This window comes from Bos taurus, chromosome 1 (genome assembly GCF_002263795.3).
Source record: "Bos taurus isolate L1 Dominette 01449 registration number 42190680 breed Hereford chromosome 1, ARS-UCD2.0, whole genome shotgun sequence".
Lineage (NCBI taxonomy): Eukaryota > Metazoa > Chordata > Mammalia > Artiodactyla > Bovidae > Bos > Bos taurus.
The window spans coordinates 94,748,568-94,770,574 of record NC_037328.1 but is presented as its reverse complement, the minus strand read 5'-3'; the positions used below and the strand labels follow the sequence as shown (position 1 = coordinate 94,770,574).

Here is a 22,007-nt window from a genome sequence, read left to right as displayed (position 1 = left end):
AAGAAGGAAACCAGTAATTACCACACTGCTTCACTCATTTTGTGGAATGCATTACATGCTTTTCAGGCATTCTAAAGTGGCCTGACAAAATTAGGAAAAATTCTAAATACTGAGGATCTGTTTGAGATGTCAGGAAGTGTTCCATTACAAAGTATGTTTTCCTTCTCTTGTCCAAATTTAATATTCTAGCAACGGATTCTCCTTTCTGCCTTTATTTAACCAGCAAATAGGTTGAAACTATGCGAAACTCACCTTTGGGAGGTGTGTTTTTTTTAAGGGACTGTGGCACAGAGCATTATATTTATTAACAGAAAACAAAGAAAATTAGATTTTCATTATAGCAATAGGAATTATAGGAAAAATGATAAACTTGGCTAGACGTCAGAGGAAAGCAGCAAAAGACCTCGAGGAAGAGCGGGTGCAGCAAGAAACAATTTACTTTGGCTTCAGAAAATTCTAGAATCTCATGCCATAGTTTTACATTTGTTCAAATGCAAGTTTATTTATTTTAAAAAGTGCTAGAAACACTAAGAATTTATTCTAATCATACGTGAAATTCCCTAGACCAGAGCACAGTGCTTTACATACGTCAGGATATAAATAAGCGGCTTCTGAAAGTCCAGCTGGAGAAACCCCAAGTTCCCATGTCCTGGACACCAAGACAACTACCAAACTCTAAACCCCTTAACCCACGTTTAAATTCCTGAAGCCGGAAGCATACAGGCAGAAAAATCTTACAACTCACAGGAACCACTGAAGAAAAATTCATCTGTCAAGGCGCAGATTACATTTAAGGGATCTGGCAGAGCGTAATCCATTAAAAAAAAAAAAAAAAAAGCTGAGGGGACAGAAAATCCACTCAACCTCTCCCTAGGAAACGGGATGTTTACTGAGTAAACAAGCGGTAGCCTCAGACACACCTGCTAATCACTCCCACAGAAACCCAGGAGCCTCTATCGCCACCTACCGGTCGCATCCCGGCGCTTCTCTACAAATTTGTGACGTTCTGACGTCGAAGCCGTTGGGTTTATTTGAAACACACGCTCGACCAATCCGTCAGCGTCTGCGGGGAGGTGCGCAGCGGCCAATCACCGCCCCTCTGGAGACTCCAGCAAATGGGAAGGAGGTTGACATCACGCGCCAATCGGCATGACTTTTAGAGAGAGTGACTCACTTTTTGAATTGGCTGTGGCCGCGGCCGGCGAGGAATGGCGGTAACGGTGAGAGGGACCTGTGCTTGAAAAGGTGGAACTTCCAGGGCGTCCTTTGCGAGTGGTGAGGGCTCTGTGGGTGCGCGTGGCGGAGGTGGGAGTGGGCCGGCGTCCCCAGAGCAGTGGGCCGCTGTGCTTGTGTCCCACGGCCCCGCCCCGGTGACCGCGAATTCCGGAGCACCCAGCCCTGGCTTCCCGGCTCTGGAAACCACCCCGCCGTCTTCCCAACAGCGGGGCCTGGTTGCGGAGTGGGAACTGGAGGTCATCCTGGCTGCTATGCTTCGTCATCGCTTGCCGGGTTGGATATTTTTTCCGAAAGAGTTTCTGGGCAAAGGGGGGAGTGGTCGGAAAGGGGGCCTTGGCAAGCCACAATGGGCTCTGCGGATCTGGGGCCGGCAGCTGTGGCCTTTGGGGGCTTATCTCAGATTACTTAGTGGTTTCACTCTTGGATTCTTCCTGGCATCTTTAGTTTTTAGTATTTAATGTAAAATGCCAGCCCTTTCCGGCGCTCCACCCCGCGTACAGTTGGTTATGGCGTGCTGCGATTCATGGGGTCGCAAAGAGTCGGACGCGACTGAACTGAACTGTACTGAAAGGGTTAAAAGCGCAGCCTCTGAAATCGGCTCGGAATTGAGTGTTTTGCCACCAACAGTATGCCCTGGGGGAAGTTTATCTCTCTGTTCTAGGTTTCTTTATCTGTAAAATGAGCATAATAGTACCTGCCCTTTAGGATTGTTGCAAAGATTAAATGAATGCAAGTAAAAGGTATAGAACAGTGCCACAAATTGGTTAAATAAAAGTTATTTGTTAATGACAGTATTACGTAACGTGAACAGTGTTATTGTCAATAACACCACCAACATGTCCAGTATGGCATTTAGCTCCTCCACCCTGAAAAATGATTGCCTAAAAAAATAAAAGGATACTTGTTTAAATGACAAATTTTATCTTTGTTATGGAAAGAGGCATATGTTATATTTAGTTAGAAACTCCTTGAGTATGTTCTCAGATTAAAAGTAATCTGTATGGGTTTATTAACACTGATTTTTTGTGTGTGTTTATCTTAAAAGCTTACAGAATACATGAATATGAAAAAATTATTAGTGCTTTTCAGTTTGTAATCAGACTGTTGATACATGGTAACTTTAGCATGCATCTTTTTTCTAAATGTTAAAGCCGTTTTCCACTGTTTCCCCATCTATTTCCCATGAAGTGATCGGACTAGATGCCATGATCTTAATTTCCTGAATGTTGAACTTTAAGCCAACTTTTTCACTCTCTTTCACTTTCAAGAGGCCTTTTAGTTCTTCTTCACCTTCTGCCATAAGGGTGGTGTCATCTGCATATCTGAGGTTATTGATATTTCTCCCGGCAATCTTGATTCCATCCTGTGCTTCATCCAGCCCAGCATTTCTCATGATGTACTCTGCATAGAAGTTAAATAAGCAGGGTGACAATGTACAGCCTTGACATACTCCTTTCGCAGTTTGGAACCAGTCTGTTGTTCTGTGCCTAGTTCTAACTGTTGCTTCCTGACCTGCATACAGGTTTCTCAAGAGGCAGATCAGGTGGTCTGGTATTCCCATCTCTTGAAGAATTTTCCACAGGTTATTGTGATCCACACAGTCAAAAGTTTTGGCATAGTTACTTCATGGCAAATAGATGGGGAAACAGTGGAAACAGGACTCAATGGACATGGGTTTGGGTGGACTCCGGGAGTTGGTGATGGACAGGGAGGCCTGGTGTGCCGTGGTTCATGGGATTGCAAAGAGTTGACCACAACTGAGTGACTGAACTGACTGAAAGCTGTTTTGGCTGACTTTATTTTTCTGGGCTCCAAAATCACTGCAGATGGTGATTGCAGCCATGAAATTAAAAGACGTTTACTCCTCTCAAGGAAAGTTATGACTAACCTAGACAGAATATTAAAAACCAGAGACATCACTTTGTCAACAAAGGTCTATCTAGTCAAGGCTATGGTTTTTCCAGTGGTCATGTATGGATGTGAGAGTTGGACTGTGAAGAAAGCTGAGCGCCGAAGAATTGATGCTTTTAAACTGTGGTGTTGGAGAAGACTCTTGAGAGTCCCTTGGACTGCAGGGGGATCTAACCAGTCCGTCCTAAAAGGAGATCAGTCCTGGGTGTTCATTGGAAGGACTGATGCTGAAGCTGAAACTCCAATATTTTGGCCACCTGATGCAAAGAGCTGACTCATTGGAAAAGACCCTGATGCTGGGAAAGATTGAGGGCAGGAGGAGAAGGGAACAACAGAGGATGAGATGATTGGATGGCATCACTGACTCAATGGACATGGGTTTGGGTGGACTCCGGGAGTTGGTGATGGACAGGGAGGCCTGGCGTGCCGTGGTTCATGGGGTTGCAAAGAGTCGGGCAGGACTGAGCGACTGAACTGACCGAAACCTGTTTTGGCAATAAACTGATCATATATAGTATCATCAGAGACAGTTTTACTTTGTAATTACTTCCCTGTTAAAGAGTCGGACATGACTGAGCGACTGAACTGAACTGAAACAGAGAGGCATAAGTGAAAAAATGTGAACTCATGGTATTTTTGATTTATTAAAGACTCGCTCTTACGTTCCTTAAAGCAGCAATCATCTCTTGATTTTTCTTTCTTTCTAAAAAATTTTATTTTTGTTTGCGCTGGATCTTTCTTGCTGCATGTGGTCTTTCTCTAGTTGTGGTGAGCGATCTGGGGCTACTCTCTTCATTCTTGTGGTGCACTGGCTTCTCTTTGCGGTGGCTTCTGTTGTCAAGCACAGAAATTCAGTAGTTGGGCCCTGGCTTCAGTAGTTGCAGCATATAGGTTAGTAGTTTTGGTGGATTTTTCTTTTTAACATCCTTTTAAGGGGACTTGAAATGAAAGCCTGTTTAGAGCCTTTCTTTTTCACTAGAAACATTTAAGTGTGAGAGACTTAACAGAAAAATAAGGGCTGGATAGAGTTTATTATTGATTCTAAGATTCTTACTAACAACTATTGGAGCTCTCCTTTGGGGAGCCTTTAAATAATGATTGATGTGGATGTATGGTAAAACAATGAGAAATGTTCACATTGTGAATATTATCAGTTCAGTTCAGTCACGCAGTCGTGTCTGACTCTTTGCAACACCATGGACTGTAGCTTGCCAGGCCTCCCTGTCCATCACCAACTCCTGGCGTTTACTCAATCTCATGTCCATTGAGTCAGTGACGCCATCCAACCATCTCATCCTTTGTTGTCCCCTTCTGCTTTCAATGTTTCCCTGCATCATGAGAATGAATAATTGTCACTCATGTAAAGACATCATCTATTAAGTTTATCACAATTGGATTTGAGTTGTACTGTTAAACCTTTTCCTGGTGTGGAAACTGAGGCTTAACCTACTAAGTGCAGAGTTGAGACTGGAAGCTGAGTTGCTTGACTCTGAAGCAACTAATATAAGTTAGTGCACTTAATAATCAGGCTTAAGTCTATTACTAGTGTGAACCTTGTCACACTATTTGATATCACTTTGCAGAAATGAGGCTAATAATACTTTAAACATTACTTTGTTAAAAATGTACTGAAAGCTATTTGTATGTTTTATTATTCTGAAAATGTAGGAAAGGGTAAATCAGATCAGGTATGCACCTTTAGGTAAGATGGGGCCTCTTCTTTGTATTTGCCCAGTATTGTGGAAATTTACCTCAAGATAATAAACTTACATTAAAAACTCCAGTTTGAATGGATAAAAGTCTATTCAGCTTTTTCTTTATTCCCTGTTTGCTTAACGTTTCAACTCTTTAAGTCCTGGAAATTTAAAAAAGATTTTCTTTCATAGTCCAGGATCATAATGACACTTGTTAATTGTCTTGTGAAATCTTTTAGAGGATAAACTTTTGTAAAGTAGTTTGAAAATACAGAGAAGGGAGCAGTCCAGTTATACATGAGAAGTTTGGAGAAATCTACAGAGGATAAGTCAAGTGGTGTGATGTGTTGAAAGACATGCTGGGTGGAGAATTGAGCCCTGTTAAATGCAAGTAGATGTGGAGTAAGTTGTTTGCAAAAATCTGGGAAATCCTTTGTGGCTGGAGCAGTACAGCCCATGTGGACTTGGGGAAATAGAAGAGGTGAGGTTAAATAGGTGGACTAGGATGAAAGTGTAAACTGGACGGTGAATTTGAACTTGATTGTCTAAGGAGCCCTTCTCATGCAAGTTTAAAGCAAGGAAGTAACATGGTCACATTTCTTTTTAGAACCATACCCTGAAAACCATGTGGATCGTGACCTTTGAAGAAACTGGTGATAGAGACAGTTGTCTGGAACTGTTGTTTTTCACCAAGTGAGCATTATGGCATTGGCCACAAAAAGACCCGCTGGATCCCAGAGATACAGAGATGCTTGAGGGATTGATAGCAATTTAGGGGAGGGCAAATGAGGTAGATGAAAGAGTAAAGATGGATCAGGTTTTTGACTGGAATTATTTAGGGGATGATGGTGACATGATAAAATAGGAAAAGAAATAGTTTGGATGAGGGCAAAGGTATGGATGGGGAGGTAGCATAGTATTTATGGGTACATTTTGAGTACTTTTTGACTGTCTGGTAATATCCTGTACTTTTGTACTTTATACAGATAATGTACTTTTGGTACATTGTTATTTTACTGTATCTCTATGAGTCAGGTAAGAGTATCTTTATTTTACAGATAAAGAGCAAACTGAGCTTCAGAGAAGTTGAGTGACTTCCTTTGGTTCAGTATTTTTAAAAATTGGGTAATGATATTTCTTGTAAGTTGTAGGTATTAATGCTTGTTTTTGCCTAACAATTATGTTCGTTTTTTGTAATTTTATTTAAATTGTTTTTTCAGCCATCATAGAAGAGAACAAACAATGGCTGATGATAGTGCATTAGCATCCACTACTGGCAGTACAAGCTTGGCAGACTCTTCCATTTTTGATTCTAAAGTTGCCGAAACTTCTAAGGAAAACTTATTTATTAGATCTACTTCATGTGTTGAAGGTAAACATGTTATCTGCTTTAAAATGACAAATCACTCTTTTAATCCTAAACTTACTGACTAGCGATTTTCTTATGATGTGACTGTAATATTGTTAAGTTAGGGTACAGGCATTCAGTAAAAATTTGTAAACAAAAACCCATTGCACTAGATTTTTTTATTCTTGTTTGGCATTTCCCAACTTTAAAGGAGAAGGTGTCTTGTTGTTGGATGTTGCTTTTGCTGTATGTGAGGGCAATCTAGCTGTAATATTGTTAGCTACAATATATTCAGTTAGGACTGGTCAGGTGAAGAGCCACTTCTTCCCTTTCCACTGTGTAAACGTATCTTTCCTAAAGTTGTGTGCACTATTTCAGAGGATGACTCTGCCAATTGGTGAATGCTTTCTTTGGTTATGAAGAGTGCTGATGTTTGAATACTTTGTTTTAATACAGTGTGTTTCTCTTCTGAAATGATACCTGATCAGATTTTTTTAAAAAGCTAGGAATTAAGTCATCTTAATTTCAGGGAATGTTATCATCTCAAAGATGGAAAACATTACAGATATAACCAAAAAAGGGATTGGAGACTACAGATTTTGATGTTAGTGAATAATAAAAGTGTTTTACTTAAAAATTTTTAATTTTAATAGAAGAAATGCCTCAGATTGAAACAAGAGTCATACTGGTTCAAGAATCTGGAAAACAAGAAGAACTTATAAGAGCCTTAAAGGTATGGAGATTTAACTTTTTATTTTTTTTTAAAAGAGACTATTTGCCTTCCATCGGTGCATAAATAAATCTATAGTTTTCTTAATCTCATAATTAAGTCTCTTTTCCACAGACTATTAACATAATGGAAGTCCCTGTTATAAAGATAAAAGAAAGTTGTCCTGGAAAATCGGATGAAAAATTAATAAAAAGTATTGTTAATATGGTAGGTCAAGCATTTCCTTGCATGTGGCATGCTGCACTTCCTTTGATTGTATTCTATAGTCCACTTACTGGTGATTGGGCCTAAAGTAGACGCAAGGTATACTTTGAACACTCTGAAGCTAGATTAATGAAAACTGTGACATTTATTTTAAAATTGGGATGTTTCTGAAACCTCAAACTATAATGTTTTATAAATAATGAAATCCTTATATAGTAATTTGGTATTGTAACATTTAAATGACATTTCACTTATGTATTTGCGAAGATCTAATACTTTAAACTCTACTTTTTTCTCAATAATTTTATTTTATTCTGAATTCTTGCATTACTTCCACATTTCAAGTCAATTTGACAGTCATCAGGGAATTTACCTCACTGTATGAAATATATCTAATTCCCTATTCCAACTAATACTGGATTGTGAGGGTTTCCATAACATATGCTGGGCGGCTCAAACAATAGAAATATGTTTTCTCACTTCCCTGGAGGCTAAAGTCCAAGATCAAGGTGTCAGCAGGTGTAATTTCTGTTGAGGCCTTTTTCCTTGGCTTGTCGATGACTGCCACCATCTTGCTTTATCTTCACATGGCTTATCTTCTGTGCATGCATATCTCTTTTGTATGTCCAGATTTCCTTTTATAAGGACACCTATCCACCACTAATCCAATCTGACTAGAATCCACCCATGTGACTTCATTTAACCTTTATTACATCTTGAAAGGCCATATCTTGAAATAGTTACCTTCTGAGGTACAGGGGATTAGGACTTCAACGTGAGTTTTGGGATACACAATTCATACCTTCACATCAGCCTGGGAAGTAAAGCCCAAATATTGACTCACCCATTTGAATTTTCTTTTAAATGGTTCTGTTTTTTTTTATACAAGTCATATAGATACTTAATTATCTTCATTCTTTTTCATGGATGTACATTACAAAGTTGCCTTTTTATATCCTGTGTATACAATGTTGTAGTCGCCTCCGTATTTTCTTATCTTTCTCTTATTTCCCTCATTTATACTGAACTTTCTGTAGATGTCATAGTATTTTTATACATGGCATAATATTTTTTTCTTTTTTTCTGACTATAATTTGTGCAGGAAGAACTATGCGTATGGCATCATTTTCTCAGTCAGAATAAAAAGCAACTGTGGATATCTTTCTAAGGCATTCTACTATCAAAATACATGTACTTAAAAAATTCATCATCCCTCTTTTTATATCCATACTAGATGCTTTATAATGACTACCAAGTCATGTCAGAAACTTACACCTTTATAATAATTTTCAAAATTTAAAATCTTAATGTAGAGATATGTTTATATAAATAAATATGACTGTTCACTATTAAGTATAATGCTCATTGTATGATTTAAAACTTAAGTTTCTACATTTATACAAATACACAAATAAAAATGTTGATACTGAGTTGATTTGGGGGTCTTACTTAGAGAGATTTATAATTGATTTTATAATATATAAATTTTATTTCTTAATAATGCCATGGAAAAAATCAAGGAAATTAAACTGCCGTTTGTAAAGATGGAATCAGTTGAAGAATTTAAAAGTTTGGATTCTCCAGAATTTGAAAATGTATTCATAGTCATGGACTTCCAGGATTCTGTCTTTAATGAGTTATACAAGGCTGATTGTAGAGTTATTGGACCACCAGTTGTATTAAACTGTGCAGAAAAAGGAGAGGTAAGAAAGAATATATGCTTATTATAACTTCTCAAGGTTAATACAATTTTATTAATGAATTTTTTGCAGAAAAATCTCATTAATTGTTGAGAATATGAAATCTTTAGAATAGGAATAGTAGTGGCTACTCTGTAGTACTCCCTTCTGTAGAACTCAGAAGTCCTTTAATCATAAATAATATGTGTGTGCATGCGTGTTAAGTCGCTTCAGTTGTGTCTGACTGTTTGCAACCCTATGGACTTTGGCCCGCCAGGCCATGGGATTCTCCAGGCAGGAACACTGGAGTGGGTTGCCATGCCCTCCCTCCTTCAGGGCATCTTCCCAACCCAGGGAGTGAACCCGACCCAGGGATCAAACTCCCGTCCCTTATATCTCCTGCATTGGCAGGCAGGTTCTTTACCACTAGCGCCACCTGGGAAGCCCGAAGAATATCGTGTATATACAAAATATTAATACCTGCAGTATCTTGGGAAGAAATAATTTGCTTTAAACCTGAGTATCAAATATGTATATATATAAATACATAAACTTAGTTTTCCTCCACATAGAACAGCTACCACAATTGCATTTTTATCAGTTTCTACTGATAAATTAGGGAAATTACTTTAGCTTTTTGTTTTTGAATAGCATTTCAGTTAAGTTGTAGTAGAGTTGATACTTATTTTATTGCTGTGTTTTGACATTCTTAAGCTTGCCTTATTAACTTTAAACTGCTTGGGTCTTTGTGCTTCTTTTATTATAGATACTAATAATGAGCACAGTATAATCTTTTAATTTTCTGTTTTGATTTGGAAGTCTTGTTTTCAAAACACACATAAACATTTTAAAGGGCAAGATTATGGAAAAGATATTTCTGCCCAATAGTGGGAATTAAATTTATATCTGTTTTTAAGCATTCTCTTTCATATATAGATAGATAAAATCATTTGTTAAATTATTTACTATCTCCATATTTTAGCTGAAAAGTTGGAATCATATTTGGTTCAAGTATATGTATGATCAGTATTTATTAGAAAAATATTTTTGACCTCTTTTAACTTTAATTTGAACCATTTACAGTAGTATATGGAAATCTTTTATTATAGACAATACCTCATGTATCAAAGTACATTTTGGAAATAAAAGTTTGGGTATGGATATTTATGTTTTATTTGGCGGTAGTAAAGTGTGTTTAGATTATGTGTATCAAATATGATATGGGAAATCATGGGAACTTTTTATTGTGAAATTGATCCTTGCAATTTCTTACATATTGAAAAATGCAAGTATATTTTTGGGTTGGGAATGTTAAATGGCAAGAGAGGGAAATATGTTTAGTTTAGAAAGATGTGTTCTATTTTTGCTATAGAGAATCTCACAGATTTAAAATTGTATCCTTCAGCCTTTGCCATTTTCATGTCGCCCACTCTATTGTACCAGCATGATGAATCTAGTACTATGTTTTACTGGATTCAGGAAGAAAGAAGAACTAGTAAGTATTTTAAAACATTCTAGTCAAAGAATATTTTCTCTAGAAAAATAAGTTTAAATTTGCCTTTTTTTGGTAGTTGTATCATGATTTTATTTTTAAAATATTGAAGGAGAAATTACCGTGAATGTGAAGTGAAGTGAAGTCGCTCAGTTGTGTCCGACTCTTTGCGACTCCATGGACTGTAGCCCACCAGGCTCCTCCATCCATGGAATTTTCCAGACAACAGTACTGGAGTGTGGTGCCGTTTCCTTCTCCAGGGGATCTTCCTGACCCAGGGATCGAACCTGGATCTCCCGCATTACAGACAGACACTTTAGTGTCTGAGCCACCCAGGAAGCCAACTATGAATGAGTATGAAAGTGGTCTTAAACTTTGTCAAGAGACTCTGAAGAGCCTTGTAAACAAACAAATGTTGTGTCTAGGGTGGCTGGTCTGTGAATTAGAAAAACTGTGTAACTATTTAAATTGTTTTTTTAAGTATTTTATTAGCATATTATTTGAAGTTTTTGTTTTTGCATTGCAATGTTTTATTATGTATATCTAGTCTTAAAGTATTCTCATCGCCCTAGAGAATTCATAGAAACTTCTTTCTTTGATCTGTAAAATTATTTATGTTGGAGCTAATGCCTGGCATGCTGCGATTCATGGGGTCGCAAAGAGTCGGGCACAACTGAGCAACTGAACTGAACTGACTGAATGGGGTATTAATATAATTCAGTGAAAAGAATCTTGATGTGATGGCAACCTGGCTTTTAAAAAGTAATAAATTGAGGACATACATTTTTTGGGGACACAAGCCTGTTGTGTCCCCCTTTGCCTGGCAAAGCAACAAGCTTTTTTACTTCACCACCCACCTCTGAGAAGTAATATATTTACTTTTTCACTTGTGTGAAAGCCAGTCTTTAATTAGTTTTGTGTGTTCATCTTAACTAGCTTACCTTTTTATGATTTTGCCTATGCCAGTAAAGCAAATGAATCTTTAATTTTTTTAACGTAAACTTTATAAAAATTCTTTTATGTACCTGATAAATAGAAATCAGTATATGCTAAATGAACTATAAACATTGTTTAAAATTTTGTTCATATTAATTAAAAAAAACAATGTTTACTTTTTCTTTTGAGGCCAGATTGGTGACATTGGTTCATCACATGGGTGGAGTTATTCGAAAAGACTTTAATTCAAAAGTTACACATTTGGTGGCAAATTGTACACAAGGAGAAAAATTCAGGGTATGTAAATTTTAGTGTTTTTGTGTATTTCAATATAGCACTGTTTGGTAATGGATTTAATGAAAGTGTTCTCATTTTGTCTGTTTCTCTCACAATTTATTGAGGATCAGAAATTCAATTTTTGCTATATGTGTGTTTAGTAAAAAATTTGAAATCATAGGAGTGTGGCCCCTGAGGTTTGAAGGAGGCCGTGGAGCTTGAGTTAGGTCTTGAAAGATGATTAGGATAGTGGAGGTTGGTAAGTGAATAACATTTTAGGAGGCAGATGAGTAATATTAGGAAAGAATTACTGTGAGCGTTGGTGAGTAAGGGGGTCAGAAGGTTATGAGGGTAGGTATTTCTCTCTTATCTAAGAGCAGAACTTTGTTCTTATAAAATGGTTCCAAGATTTAACTTGTGAAAATTATAGAACAGGAGAAAATACTTTTATTGGGATTAAAGTCTTAGTTCAAGGATTGCACTTGAAGAGTTTATCACTTTGTTCTCACCCTCCATCAGTGTATATATGTAGCAACATTAGGGTAATGTTGAATTCCTGGGAGGTATACTTAGAACTCATATCTAAGATTTTGTGACCTAATCAGATATTTTCTCTTAAACTCTTAGTGCTATCATGGGGGTTAATACTTCTAAAAAAGTAAACACAGAAATAGAAATGTAATAAAGATGAACTGAATCAACTTGGGAGATGTATTTATTTAAAATAAAATGAAACAGCTTGGACCTTGTGGAACTTGTTTTGGAAGTTATTTTAACCTAGACTGTATGATGGAAAGATAGTTTTTTCTTTATATTTTGTTACAAAGCAGATGGGCAGTGATCTAAGAATGTAATTATAATTGTTCATATCTTATAAGAATGCAGTTATTTAAGATAAAAATGCATCATAATTAATGTTTATGTTTTTAGGTAGCTGTGAGCCTGGGTACTCCAATTATGAAACCAGAATGGATTCATAAAGCTTGGGAAAGGCGGAATGAACAGTAAGTATATAGAAATTCAGTTGTTAATTATGTGAATCAGTCACATGTCATAAGGAAACCCATGTGCCCAAAATTCATAAATTAATATATGAAAAGTAATTCAGTCTTTGTGAAGCTTAGGGAATAAAGTATAGGAGGAACAAAGTTTTTATTATTATAATTATTGAAAATGGAAAGACATCTATGATATCTTTGAACTTTATTTTATAAAATAATTTAATAACCAATAAAAGCATTCTAAAATTATCAGGTAATAGCTTACTGCATCTGGATGTTTGGGTTGTGCTATATTTTTTCTTATGTTTGTCTGGTTACATTTTAAGTGGTAACTGCATTTCATAACCTTGTTAAGCTTTCCAGTCTCACAATTCCTTGCTCTTGTACTTGATTATTAGATTTTATGAAACTATAGAACCCCTGTAATACATACAAAATTTCATGTACAGGGCAGATATTTGCATCTTTAACTATTACCTGTGATTAAACTGTGTGGGAAGTTACTTCTGGGATGACTGAGGACACATCAGTTTTTTTTAGCTATAGTTTTTATAATATTTCAGGACCTAATGTAAAATATTTTCAGTAAATGGATTATGCTAAAACCTTGAAAGTTACTGTAGATTTATAAATTGATCCGCTTCACTTATATTGAATTGCAGTTAAGCTGGTTTTAAAAGAGTGTACTTTTGTTTTTAGGGACTTCTGTGCATCAGTTGATGACTTTAGAAATGAATTTAAAGTTCCTCCATTTCAAGATTGCATTTTAAGTTTCCTGGGTTTTTCGGATGAAGAGAAAACCAATATGGAAGAAATGACTAAAATGCAAGGTAGAATTCAGCATAATTTAAAAGCTAACATATTTTATTCCCTACTCCTGCTAATCACTTCCTCAAGAATATGTCTCTTTAAAAAATTTGGGCCTGGGGATAAACAATTGGTCTTATGTATGCTTGTATGCTTTCTTCTTTAGGAGGAAACTGTTTACCAGTTGGAGATGAAAGATGCACTCACCTTATAGTTGAAGAGAATATAGTAAAAGAACTTCCATTTGAACCTTCAAAGAAACTTTATGTTGTGAAACAAGAGGCAAGTAATTGTAAAATAAGAGTGGTTTTTATTTCTTTTTTTTAAAAAATAAATTTATTTATTTTAATTGGAGGCTAATAACTTTATAACATTGTATTGGTTTTGCCATACATCAGCATGAATCCGCCATGGGTGTACACGTGTTCCCCATCCTGAACCCCCCTCCCACCTCCCTCCCCATACCATCCCTCTGGGTCATCCCAGTGCACCAGCCCCAAGCATCCTGTATCATGCATCAAACCTGGACTGGTAAAAAACATTAGTAATATCTTTTCTGATGAGATAAATTCGTAATTAAAGTCTTCTTTCCACTAGTGGTTCTGGGGAAGCATTCAAATGGATGCCCGAGCTGGAGAAACTATGTATTTATATGAAAAGGTATGCTGTTTGTCCCTTTTTTCATTTGTTCTGTGAACTTGATTGCATGAAGATGACACTTTTTTATTCCAAAAGAACCTAGGATAATTAGCACATAGATCATGTTTTTTGTCATGTTTAGGATGTCAGAATAATTAAACAGTTGGATATTGAGGGATAGTCTATGTAGATTTAATGTATTGGATCTTATTTTAATCTATGTCATTCTGTGCTAATTCTTGGTGATACCATTATAAACCATAACATCCCTATCTTCAAAAACTTAGAACCTTAAAGGAAAGAGAGATGTGGATACAATTACAGTACACAATGAAATGTGCCATAATTGAGCAATGTATGTATTCTAACTACTAACTAACTCAGAGACTCAGGCAGGATTGAAAAGAGCAAATAAATGCTGAACCATCTTCCTTGGCTAACTTAGTAAGGAAATGCATGTTAGACAGCAGGTGGGAGAGGGTATGAAAGCTTAAAAGTACATTAAAATTATGGCTTCAGAAAAGAGTATGGGAAAGAAGGCCAACAGATAAAGCTGACTAAATAGGCAGAATCAAGTTTTTAATATGTTAAAGCATTTTGATTTGTCCTGTAAGTATTGGAGCAACTGAAGAATGGGGAGAGATGTTATTAAAAAAATGACTGTAGTAGAAGGAATTGTAGGCAAGAAAAATCCAGCCTTCATTGCTGGATCTTGGTGAAAATGGTGTCGTTCACCAGAATGTGACAGAAAGATATAGAAGCAGGCTTCAAGGGAAAATTTACTTCAGTTTGGGATTTAATAATTTTGAATGAAAAGTTGAAGGTGAAGTGTGCTTTTATTATGTTTCTATAAAATCTAAATATGTACTCTGTTGTGTTCTCTTTGAGCCCTTATTCTCAATGTAAGTTTCTGACCGTAAAGTTTAAAAAATATGCTTCAGATTGCAAGAGAGAACTCGGAAAAAAATCTAGAGGTAGGACTTCCCTGGTGGTCCAGTGCTTAAGAACCTGCCTGCCAATGCAGGGAACATGGATTTAATCTCTCGTCCGGAAGGATTCCACATGCTGTTGGGGAGCTAAGCTCATGTGCTGCAACTACTGCATCCCGCAAGCCTAGAGCCCATGCTCTGCAACAAGAGAAGCCACTGCAGTGAGAAGCCCCTGCTCACCTCAGTTAGTGAAAGCCCTCGTGCAGCATCATTGATGCATTTTTAAAGACAGTACAGTTAAAAAATCAAGTGGTATTTGAGAAATATTGAAGAGCACTGTATCCAGGCATTGTGCTAAATGCCAGAGATACAGTGAACAAAATATGAATGAATGGTCCTGCCTCCCTGGAATTTATAGTCTAATGGAGAGTAGATTGTAAACAAGCTTATAGGCAAATATGTAATGGTAATACTACTGTGGAGAAAAAGAATTAGGTGTTAGTGGTTAGACAGTTACAGTAGTCCTTTGATTATTATGTTTTATGCAGCAGCCGAATTATGTGGAAAAATGTGTAGTTGTAAAATTATTGTGCAAAACCCAGATTTTGTCAGATTCTTAAGCGTGTTTTCCTTTTGTTCTTGTCTCAGTAAGTAAAGAACCACAGAAGTAAAATTGAGCTTTTGTGCTTTTGATTGCAGGCCAATACACCTGAGCTCAAGAAATCAGTGTCACTGCTTTCTCTAAATACCCCAAACAGCAATCGCAAAAGACGTCGTTTAAAAGAGACACTTGCTCAGCTTTCAAGAGAGGCAGACTTGTCACCTTTCCCTCCCCGTAAGCGCCCTTCAGCTGAACATTCCCTTTCTATAGGGTCACTCCTAGATATCTCCAACACACCAGAATCTAGCATTAACTATGGAGGTAATTCACATTTTTAAATCTTTAAATTTAGTGGAATAGAATAATTATTAGAATGTAGATAAATCCATACGACAGTGACCGGCCTTTGTTCTAGCTGAGGAGAAAAGGCACACGAAAATGCTTAGATTTAACAATTGCTTGCTCTAAGTGTTTGTACGTTTTGTGTTTATAAGATAAGTTTTATTGCCCCTGTTTTACAGATGACCATACTGAGATTAGCGAAGTAAAACTTGTCTAGAGTCACACAGCTAGAAAGTGATAGAGCTGTTCAGAGAGCAGATTGTTAACACAAAGAATCACAGGAGATGTCACATGAATAATGGAAAAAATAGGTACAGTGAAGTCAGAAAAAGGTGAATTTACTTTATCAGCTGATACAGGAAGCCACATATAATTAGTTCTTTTACCTTGATCTTCAGTTTTTTCCCCTCTGTTTTTTTTTTTTTTCAGTCTGCACATAAATATGTTGTTTTCTAATTTATAAAATAATCAAAACCTCCCCTTGACTTCATAATACTCTCCACTGACTATCCTATTTCTCTGTTCTCTTTCATATAACTACTCTTGAAGGATTTATCTTGATCCATTGTCTCATTTCCTTTCTTTTTACTGTCTTTTCAGTTCATTCCAATTGAATTTCAGTGCTCTTGCTGGGGAGACTGACAGTTTTTCTATAGTCAACAGCATTCAGCACATGAGCAGCTACTCCTTCCTCGACACATTTTTTAATTCTGGCTTTCGTATATCACTCATTTGTCTTTCTCCTTGGCCTAACTTATCTTTCCAACTCTAAATGTGGAATGTTATTCCTGAGTCATTTCTTTTCCATGGAATTCTTCCTAAATGATCTCATTTAATTCTATGGCTTTTCTTTCTATAGCTGATGATGCCCAAATTTGAGTTTTTTCCTGTTCAACTGTATTTTTCACACCTCCTTGTTCTAATACACAAGCTATTTTTTGCATAATCATATTAGAAATCTTGATTCAATCTCTATTCCTTTGTTACCCTTCCTTTATCAACCTTTTCTATATAAATGGTCTCTCTTAGATAATTGCAATGGTCCTTTAGATGGCCTCCGTATATTCATGTTTGCCTTTCTACATTCAGCACTTAGAAAGGTCTCTAAAAACATGTAAATTAGCTCATGCTGTTTTCTGCACAGACGGTAGCTCTGTATTGCCACAGCTTTCAGGTTCCTGGGTAATCCTTCCTCAGTTGCTTCTCCTGTCATGTGCTGTTGTCCTCCACTAATACTCTCCGGGTATCAGTCACAGTGTCTGTTATTCTTCAGATTTTTCTACTGTTAAAACCATACCTCGGGAACTTTATACTCGCTCTCCCTATTTTAAAGAAATCTTACCGGTTCTCTGTAAAGGTAAGGCCCTGTCCCACTACTCCCTCCTACCAACCTGATCGCGGGGTGTCATCTTCAGTAGTAGTTATCACAGTTAGAAATTGTTTGTTTACTCCTTTATTGTTTTATTCTCTTCACCAAAATGTATACTTGAAGAGAATAAGTACCTTGTCTATCTTCTCTGCTCTATTCTCAGTGCCTGGAATAGAGTTGTTTAATCCCAAAGTCATGTCTGACTCTTTTGGGACCCCATGTACTATAGTCCACCTGGCTCCTCTGTCCATGGGACCTCCTAGGCAAGAATACTGGAGTGGGTTGCCCTTTCCCTCCTCAGGGGATCTTCTCAACCCAGGGATCGAACCCGAATCTCCTGCTCTGGCAGCTGGGTTCTTTACCACTGAGCCACCAGGCAAGCCCTTGGTATAGAATAGGTAGTCACTAAATATTCATGGAAGGAATTAAAATTCAGTTTAAAATAGGTGTAGAAAACTGAGTTGGGTTTGAGATTTATTACAAGAGGAGCAAGTAACACAGCATACAGAATGAGTCTTCAGAGAATAGTAAGTCAGTCAGTTTGCTTTGAATATGGAGGAGTGAGTCTAATTAGGTTAATTGTAATTAGGAAATTAACATTTAACACTGATCTACTCTAGACCTTCAGATTTTACTAGTTGTTCCACTAATGTCCTACTATGATATTTGGCAAAAGCAAAAAGGTTTTTTTGAGTTAGGATTCAATCCAGGATTATAAATTGTGTTATCTTTCTTTAGTCTCTTCATATCTGGAACAGTTCTTCTTTCCGTATTTCTTTGTTTTTTAATGATCTTGACATTTTTGAAGAGTACATGACCATTATTTTTTTCTGGCCTTATTCTAGGATGAAACTCTACTTTAATGAAAATATTTATGGTGGTATATTTATAAGAGTAGATACCCTCTTTTTTTTTTTTGTCAAATCTGTACAGTGTTTGGTACTTATATCTGGCTTCCATTTTAAGTCTTTCTTCCTCTTCCCTTTTAGAAACACCAAAATCTTGTACTAAGTCCTCTAAGAATTCTACTCCAGTTCCTTCAAAGCAGTCAGCCAGGTGGCAAGTTGCAAAAGAGCTCTATCAGACTGAAAGTAATTATGTAAATATATTGGCCACAATTATTCAGGTAAGAATTTGGAAAAATGATCTCTGTTCCACCGTTAATAAGTAAAAACAAAGAAATATGTTATTTTTTGTAAGAGAATTGTATAAGCATAGAATTTAAATATAGATATTGAAAATCTATGACAGAAACTGCTGTTAGGGAAATGCCATTTAAGAGTAGCTTTTTTTTTCATGCAGAAATAGCTTTTTATAGTGACTTTAAAAAGAGAAGGATCCTCAATAGACAGTCTTAGAGGAGACTGAATTTAATTCACAATTTTGCAGCTTCCATGTCAGGATACTGCATTTACATTTGGAAGTGGTAGCTTTTTATGATAGTGTGTATTCAAGAGTCATTGCTTTGTTTAGTACTGTTGATATATGACTCGTTGGAAAAGACCCTGATTCTGGGAGGGATTGGGGGCAGGAGGAGAAGGGGACAACAGAGGATGAGATGGCTGGAAGGCCATCTCATATCCGACTCAATGGATATGAGTTTGGGTAAACTCCTGGAGTTGGTGATGGACAGGGAGGCCTGGCGTGCTGCGATTCATGGGGTCTCAGAGAGTCAGGCGACTGAGCGACTGAATTAAACTGAATTGATACATGGAAAAACAATTAGCAATGAAGCATAGCAATATGTTTGTCAGTAAATTTTTATTTTTTTAAGTTTATTTTTAATTGGAGGTTAATTGGTTTGCTATGTTGTGTTGGTTTCTGCCATAGTAATTTTTTTAAAGTTATCCTTTATTTTGTCGTTTTCTAAAATTTTGCAGTAGTCAAATGTTGAGTCATTGCTTACCACTATTAAAATGTACTATGAAGTTATTCCTGAAGAAAAACAATTCTAAGGAATCCTTGTAGGATGAGATCAAGGAAGATATTAAGGAATAAATCAAAATTCAAGGTTCTGAAAAGCGTAATAATAGGACATTATTTTGGAATCTGTAGAAAGAAGGAATAAATTTGTTTGTGGTAATGAAGGAGATTGTCAGGAAAATAAAGTTGATACCACTTAGCTTAACTTTGAATAGAAAATGATAGGGGAGTTTCTTATTTGGGTTTAATTTTTAATTCTAATTCTTAATATTGTTCATTAAGGTCCAATATAATGGCCTTTAGTAGTTTGTACCATTGATAAGATGCAGGAATAAGAAATGAAAAACTTTTTTCTCGGTATTCACGGAAAGGTTATTCTTCATAGTTGATTTGTTTAGCAGTAGTCAGGGTTTTATGAGGCCCTCTGCTATATTAAACTAAACTTGTTTTAAGTCAGTTCTGCTCTTCCTCAAGGGAAGCCATCCTAGATGAGTTTCTTGTTGAAGTTTTTATAGTCAGCCAAAATGTGGTTAAGTAGCAGAAAATCCCTTTGGCATATACTGTTCATGTACTTTGGTAGCAAAATGTAAATCCTTTCAGGCCATGGTAAATGTCCTGGAGTTCCAAATTTTAACTTGCGTATCAATTACATTCACTAAAACTTCTTTTTAAAAAGCACTTGTAATTATTACACTGTAGACAAACTCCCACACTACTGTGCTTAGTATAAATTCACCTAAGTTTACTTACAAGTTTGTGGGCTCCGTTGATTATAGTGTTCTCTTTAAGCTTTGTTGTAGGACTAATGTGTCCTACAATGTGTCCTACTAATGTGTGCTACAAACTTTTTTTAAAATTTGAATTTGGAATAGCTTAATTTTTACTTAGCCCCACAAATTAAGTGTAGCTTCTTGATTTTTTCCATGTAATACTTAGGTACCTATTAATATAAGGTGTTGTGACAGGTGTTAAAGAGGATTCCTGTTTTAAAGGAACTCCACTCCAATACTCTTGCCTGGAAAATCCCATGGACGGAGGGGCCCAGTGGGCTGCAGTCCATGGGGTCGCTAGGAGTTGGACACAACTGAGCGACTTCACTTTCACTTTTCACTTTCATGCATTGGAGAAGGAAATGGCAACCCACTTCAGTGTTCTTGCCTGGAGAATCCCAGGGACACGGGAGCCTGGTGGGCTGCTGTCTATGGGGTGGCACAGAGTCGGACACGACTGAAGTGACTTAGCAGCAGCAGCAGCAGACTGGAATAGGAGTTTAAAACATACACACCTAATTATAACCAAATAGAAAGTTCTGAACCTCATGAGAGAGGTTTAGTTAAGGTATTTGGAGATATGTGTGGTGAGAATTTTGCTCCTCTTCCAGTTTAGGGAAGGTGTTGGGCTGGAATTTTCAATGGTTGAACACTGAAAAAGTATCATACAGAAGATGCAAATTGAAATGAGTTTTAAAGCATGATTATTATTAGTGCATGCAAAGAATATGGGTAGGAAGTATATTTGAGATTATTCCAACAGTACAAAGACTAATCCTTAACGGTATTACAGAATAGTCCAGGGGAATTTGAGTTGAGGGTGGGTTAAGGGTAGGGTGGAGCTGAAACACCAATACTTTGGCCACCCAAAATGAAGAGCTGACTCATTAGGAAAGACCATGATGCTGGGAAAGATAGAAGGCAGGAGGAGAGGGGACAACAGAGGATGAGATGGTTGGATAGCATCACCGACTCAATGGACATGAATTTGAGCAAGCTCTGGGTGTTGGTGATGGACAGGGAAGCCTGGCATGCTGCAGTCCATGGGGTTGCAAAGAGTTGGACACAGCTGACCTACTGAGCTGAACTGAACTAAGGGTAGAGTTTAGGGTGTGAATATAGTAACAGCCACCTCATGTGAAGAGTTGACTCATTGGAAAAGACTCTGATGCTGGGAGGGATTGGGGGCAGGAGGAGAAGGGGACGACAGAGGATGAGATGGCTGGATGGCATCACCGACTCAATGGATGTGAGTTTGAGTGAACTCAGGGAGATGCTGATGGACAGGGAGGCCTGGCGTGCTGTGATTCATGGGGTCACAAAGAGTCTGACACAACTGAGCACAGGACTGAGCGACTGAACTGAACTGATAGTAACAGATGAGATAAGATTGCTTACTCCAGACTGGGGTAGGCCTTTGTACAGTGTGCTAGGTCATTTGTTGTTAAAGAATTTTTGATAGGAAGGGAAAGATAGTAACATTTGACTTGTATTTTAGAAAGTCATTTGGTTCACTTTGAAGGAGGTATTGAAGAAGGGGAAACAAATTGTGGAGGCAAGATCAATTTGAAGATTATTTCAGCACTCTTGGTTAGAGATTTTAATAAACTAAACTTCTTAGGATAGTATCAGTGAGAATGAAAAAAGGATAGATTTGAGATATATTGGAAAGGTAGAATCAGTTTTTAGCTAACTAATTTTAAATGCGGGATTAAAACACAGTAAAAATATTTTAAGATATTGTTTCCTAAGAGTACTGAGAAGTTTTAATCTAGATGTATTTTGATGGTCTGAATATTTTTGTTTAGGATTTTTAATGAAATGTTGACTACATAAAGGAATGCTTATAAATGGTTATAGATATCTTTGCATCTTCTATTACGTTTTTCCCCAATCCCGTTTCTTTTCCCTCTCTCATAGATAACCATTACCTGGAGTTTTGTGCTTACCATTTTCCTTATAGATCTATCATATATATGTAGAAAATCAAACTGTCTAAATGTAACAGTATATATTTTTTAGTGAATTGCTTTTTTCACTTGATAGAAATGTTCTTAAGATACATCTGTGTCATTGCATGTGGCAGTAATTCATTTTCCTGTATGATTATATCCACCTAA

At 36.9% G+C, this 22,007-nt stretch overlaps 1 protein-coding gene across 10 annotated transcripts in view; it reads left to right on the top strand.

Annotated features, from left to right (window-relative positions):
- The first annotated feature begins 1,179 nt into the window (after window positions 1–1,179).
- ECT2 (epithelial cell transforming 2) overlaps window positions 1,180–22,007 on the top strand; it is a 60,281-nt gene continuing 39,453 nt past the window's right edge. For 2 of the 10 annotated variants that reach the window (XM_024996990.2, XM_059890682.1), the window contains exons 1-13: window positions 1,180–1,275; window positions 6,062–6,213; window positions 6,843–6,922; window positions 7,034–7,126; window positions 8,644–8,826; window positions 10,208–10,297; window positions 11,420–11,527; window positions 12,437–12,510; window positions 13,207–13,337; window positions 13,481–13,596; window positions 13,912–13,974; window positions 15,582–15,717; window positions 18,184–18,320. In XM_024996990.2, the coding sequence (XP_024852758.1) occupies window positions 6,084–6,213; window positions 6,843–6,922; window positions 7,034–7,126; window positions 8,644–8,826; window positions 10,208–10,297; window positions 11,420–11,527; window positions 12,437–12,510; window positions 13,207–13,337; window positions 13,481–13,596; window positions 13,912–13,974; window positions 15,582–15,717; window positions 18,184–18,320 (1,341 nt within the window). In that variant the 5' untranslated portion in view covers window positions 1,180–1,275; window positions 6,062–6,083. 10 annotated transcript variants of the gene reach the window in all.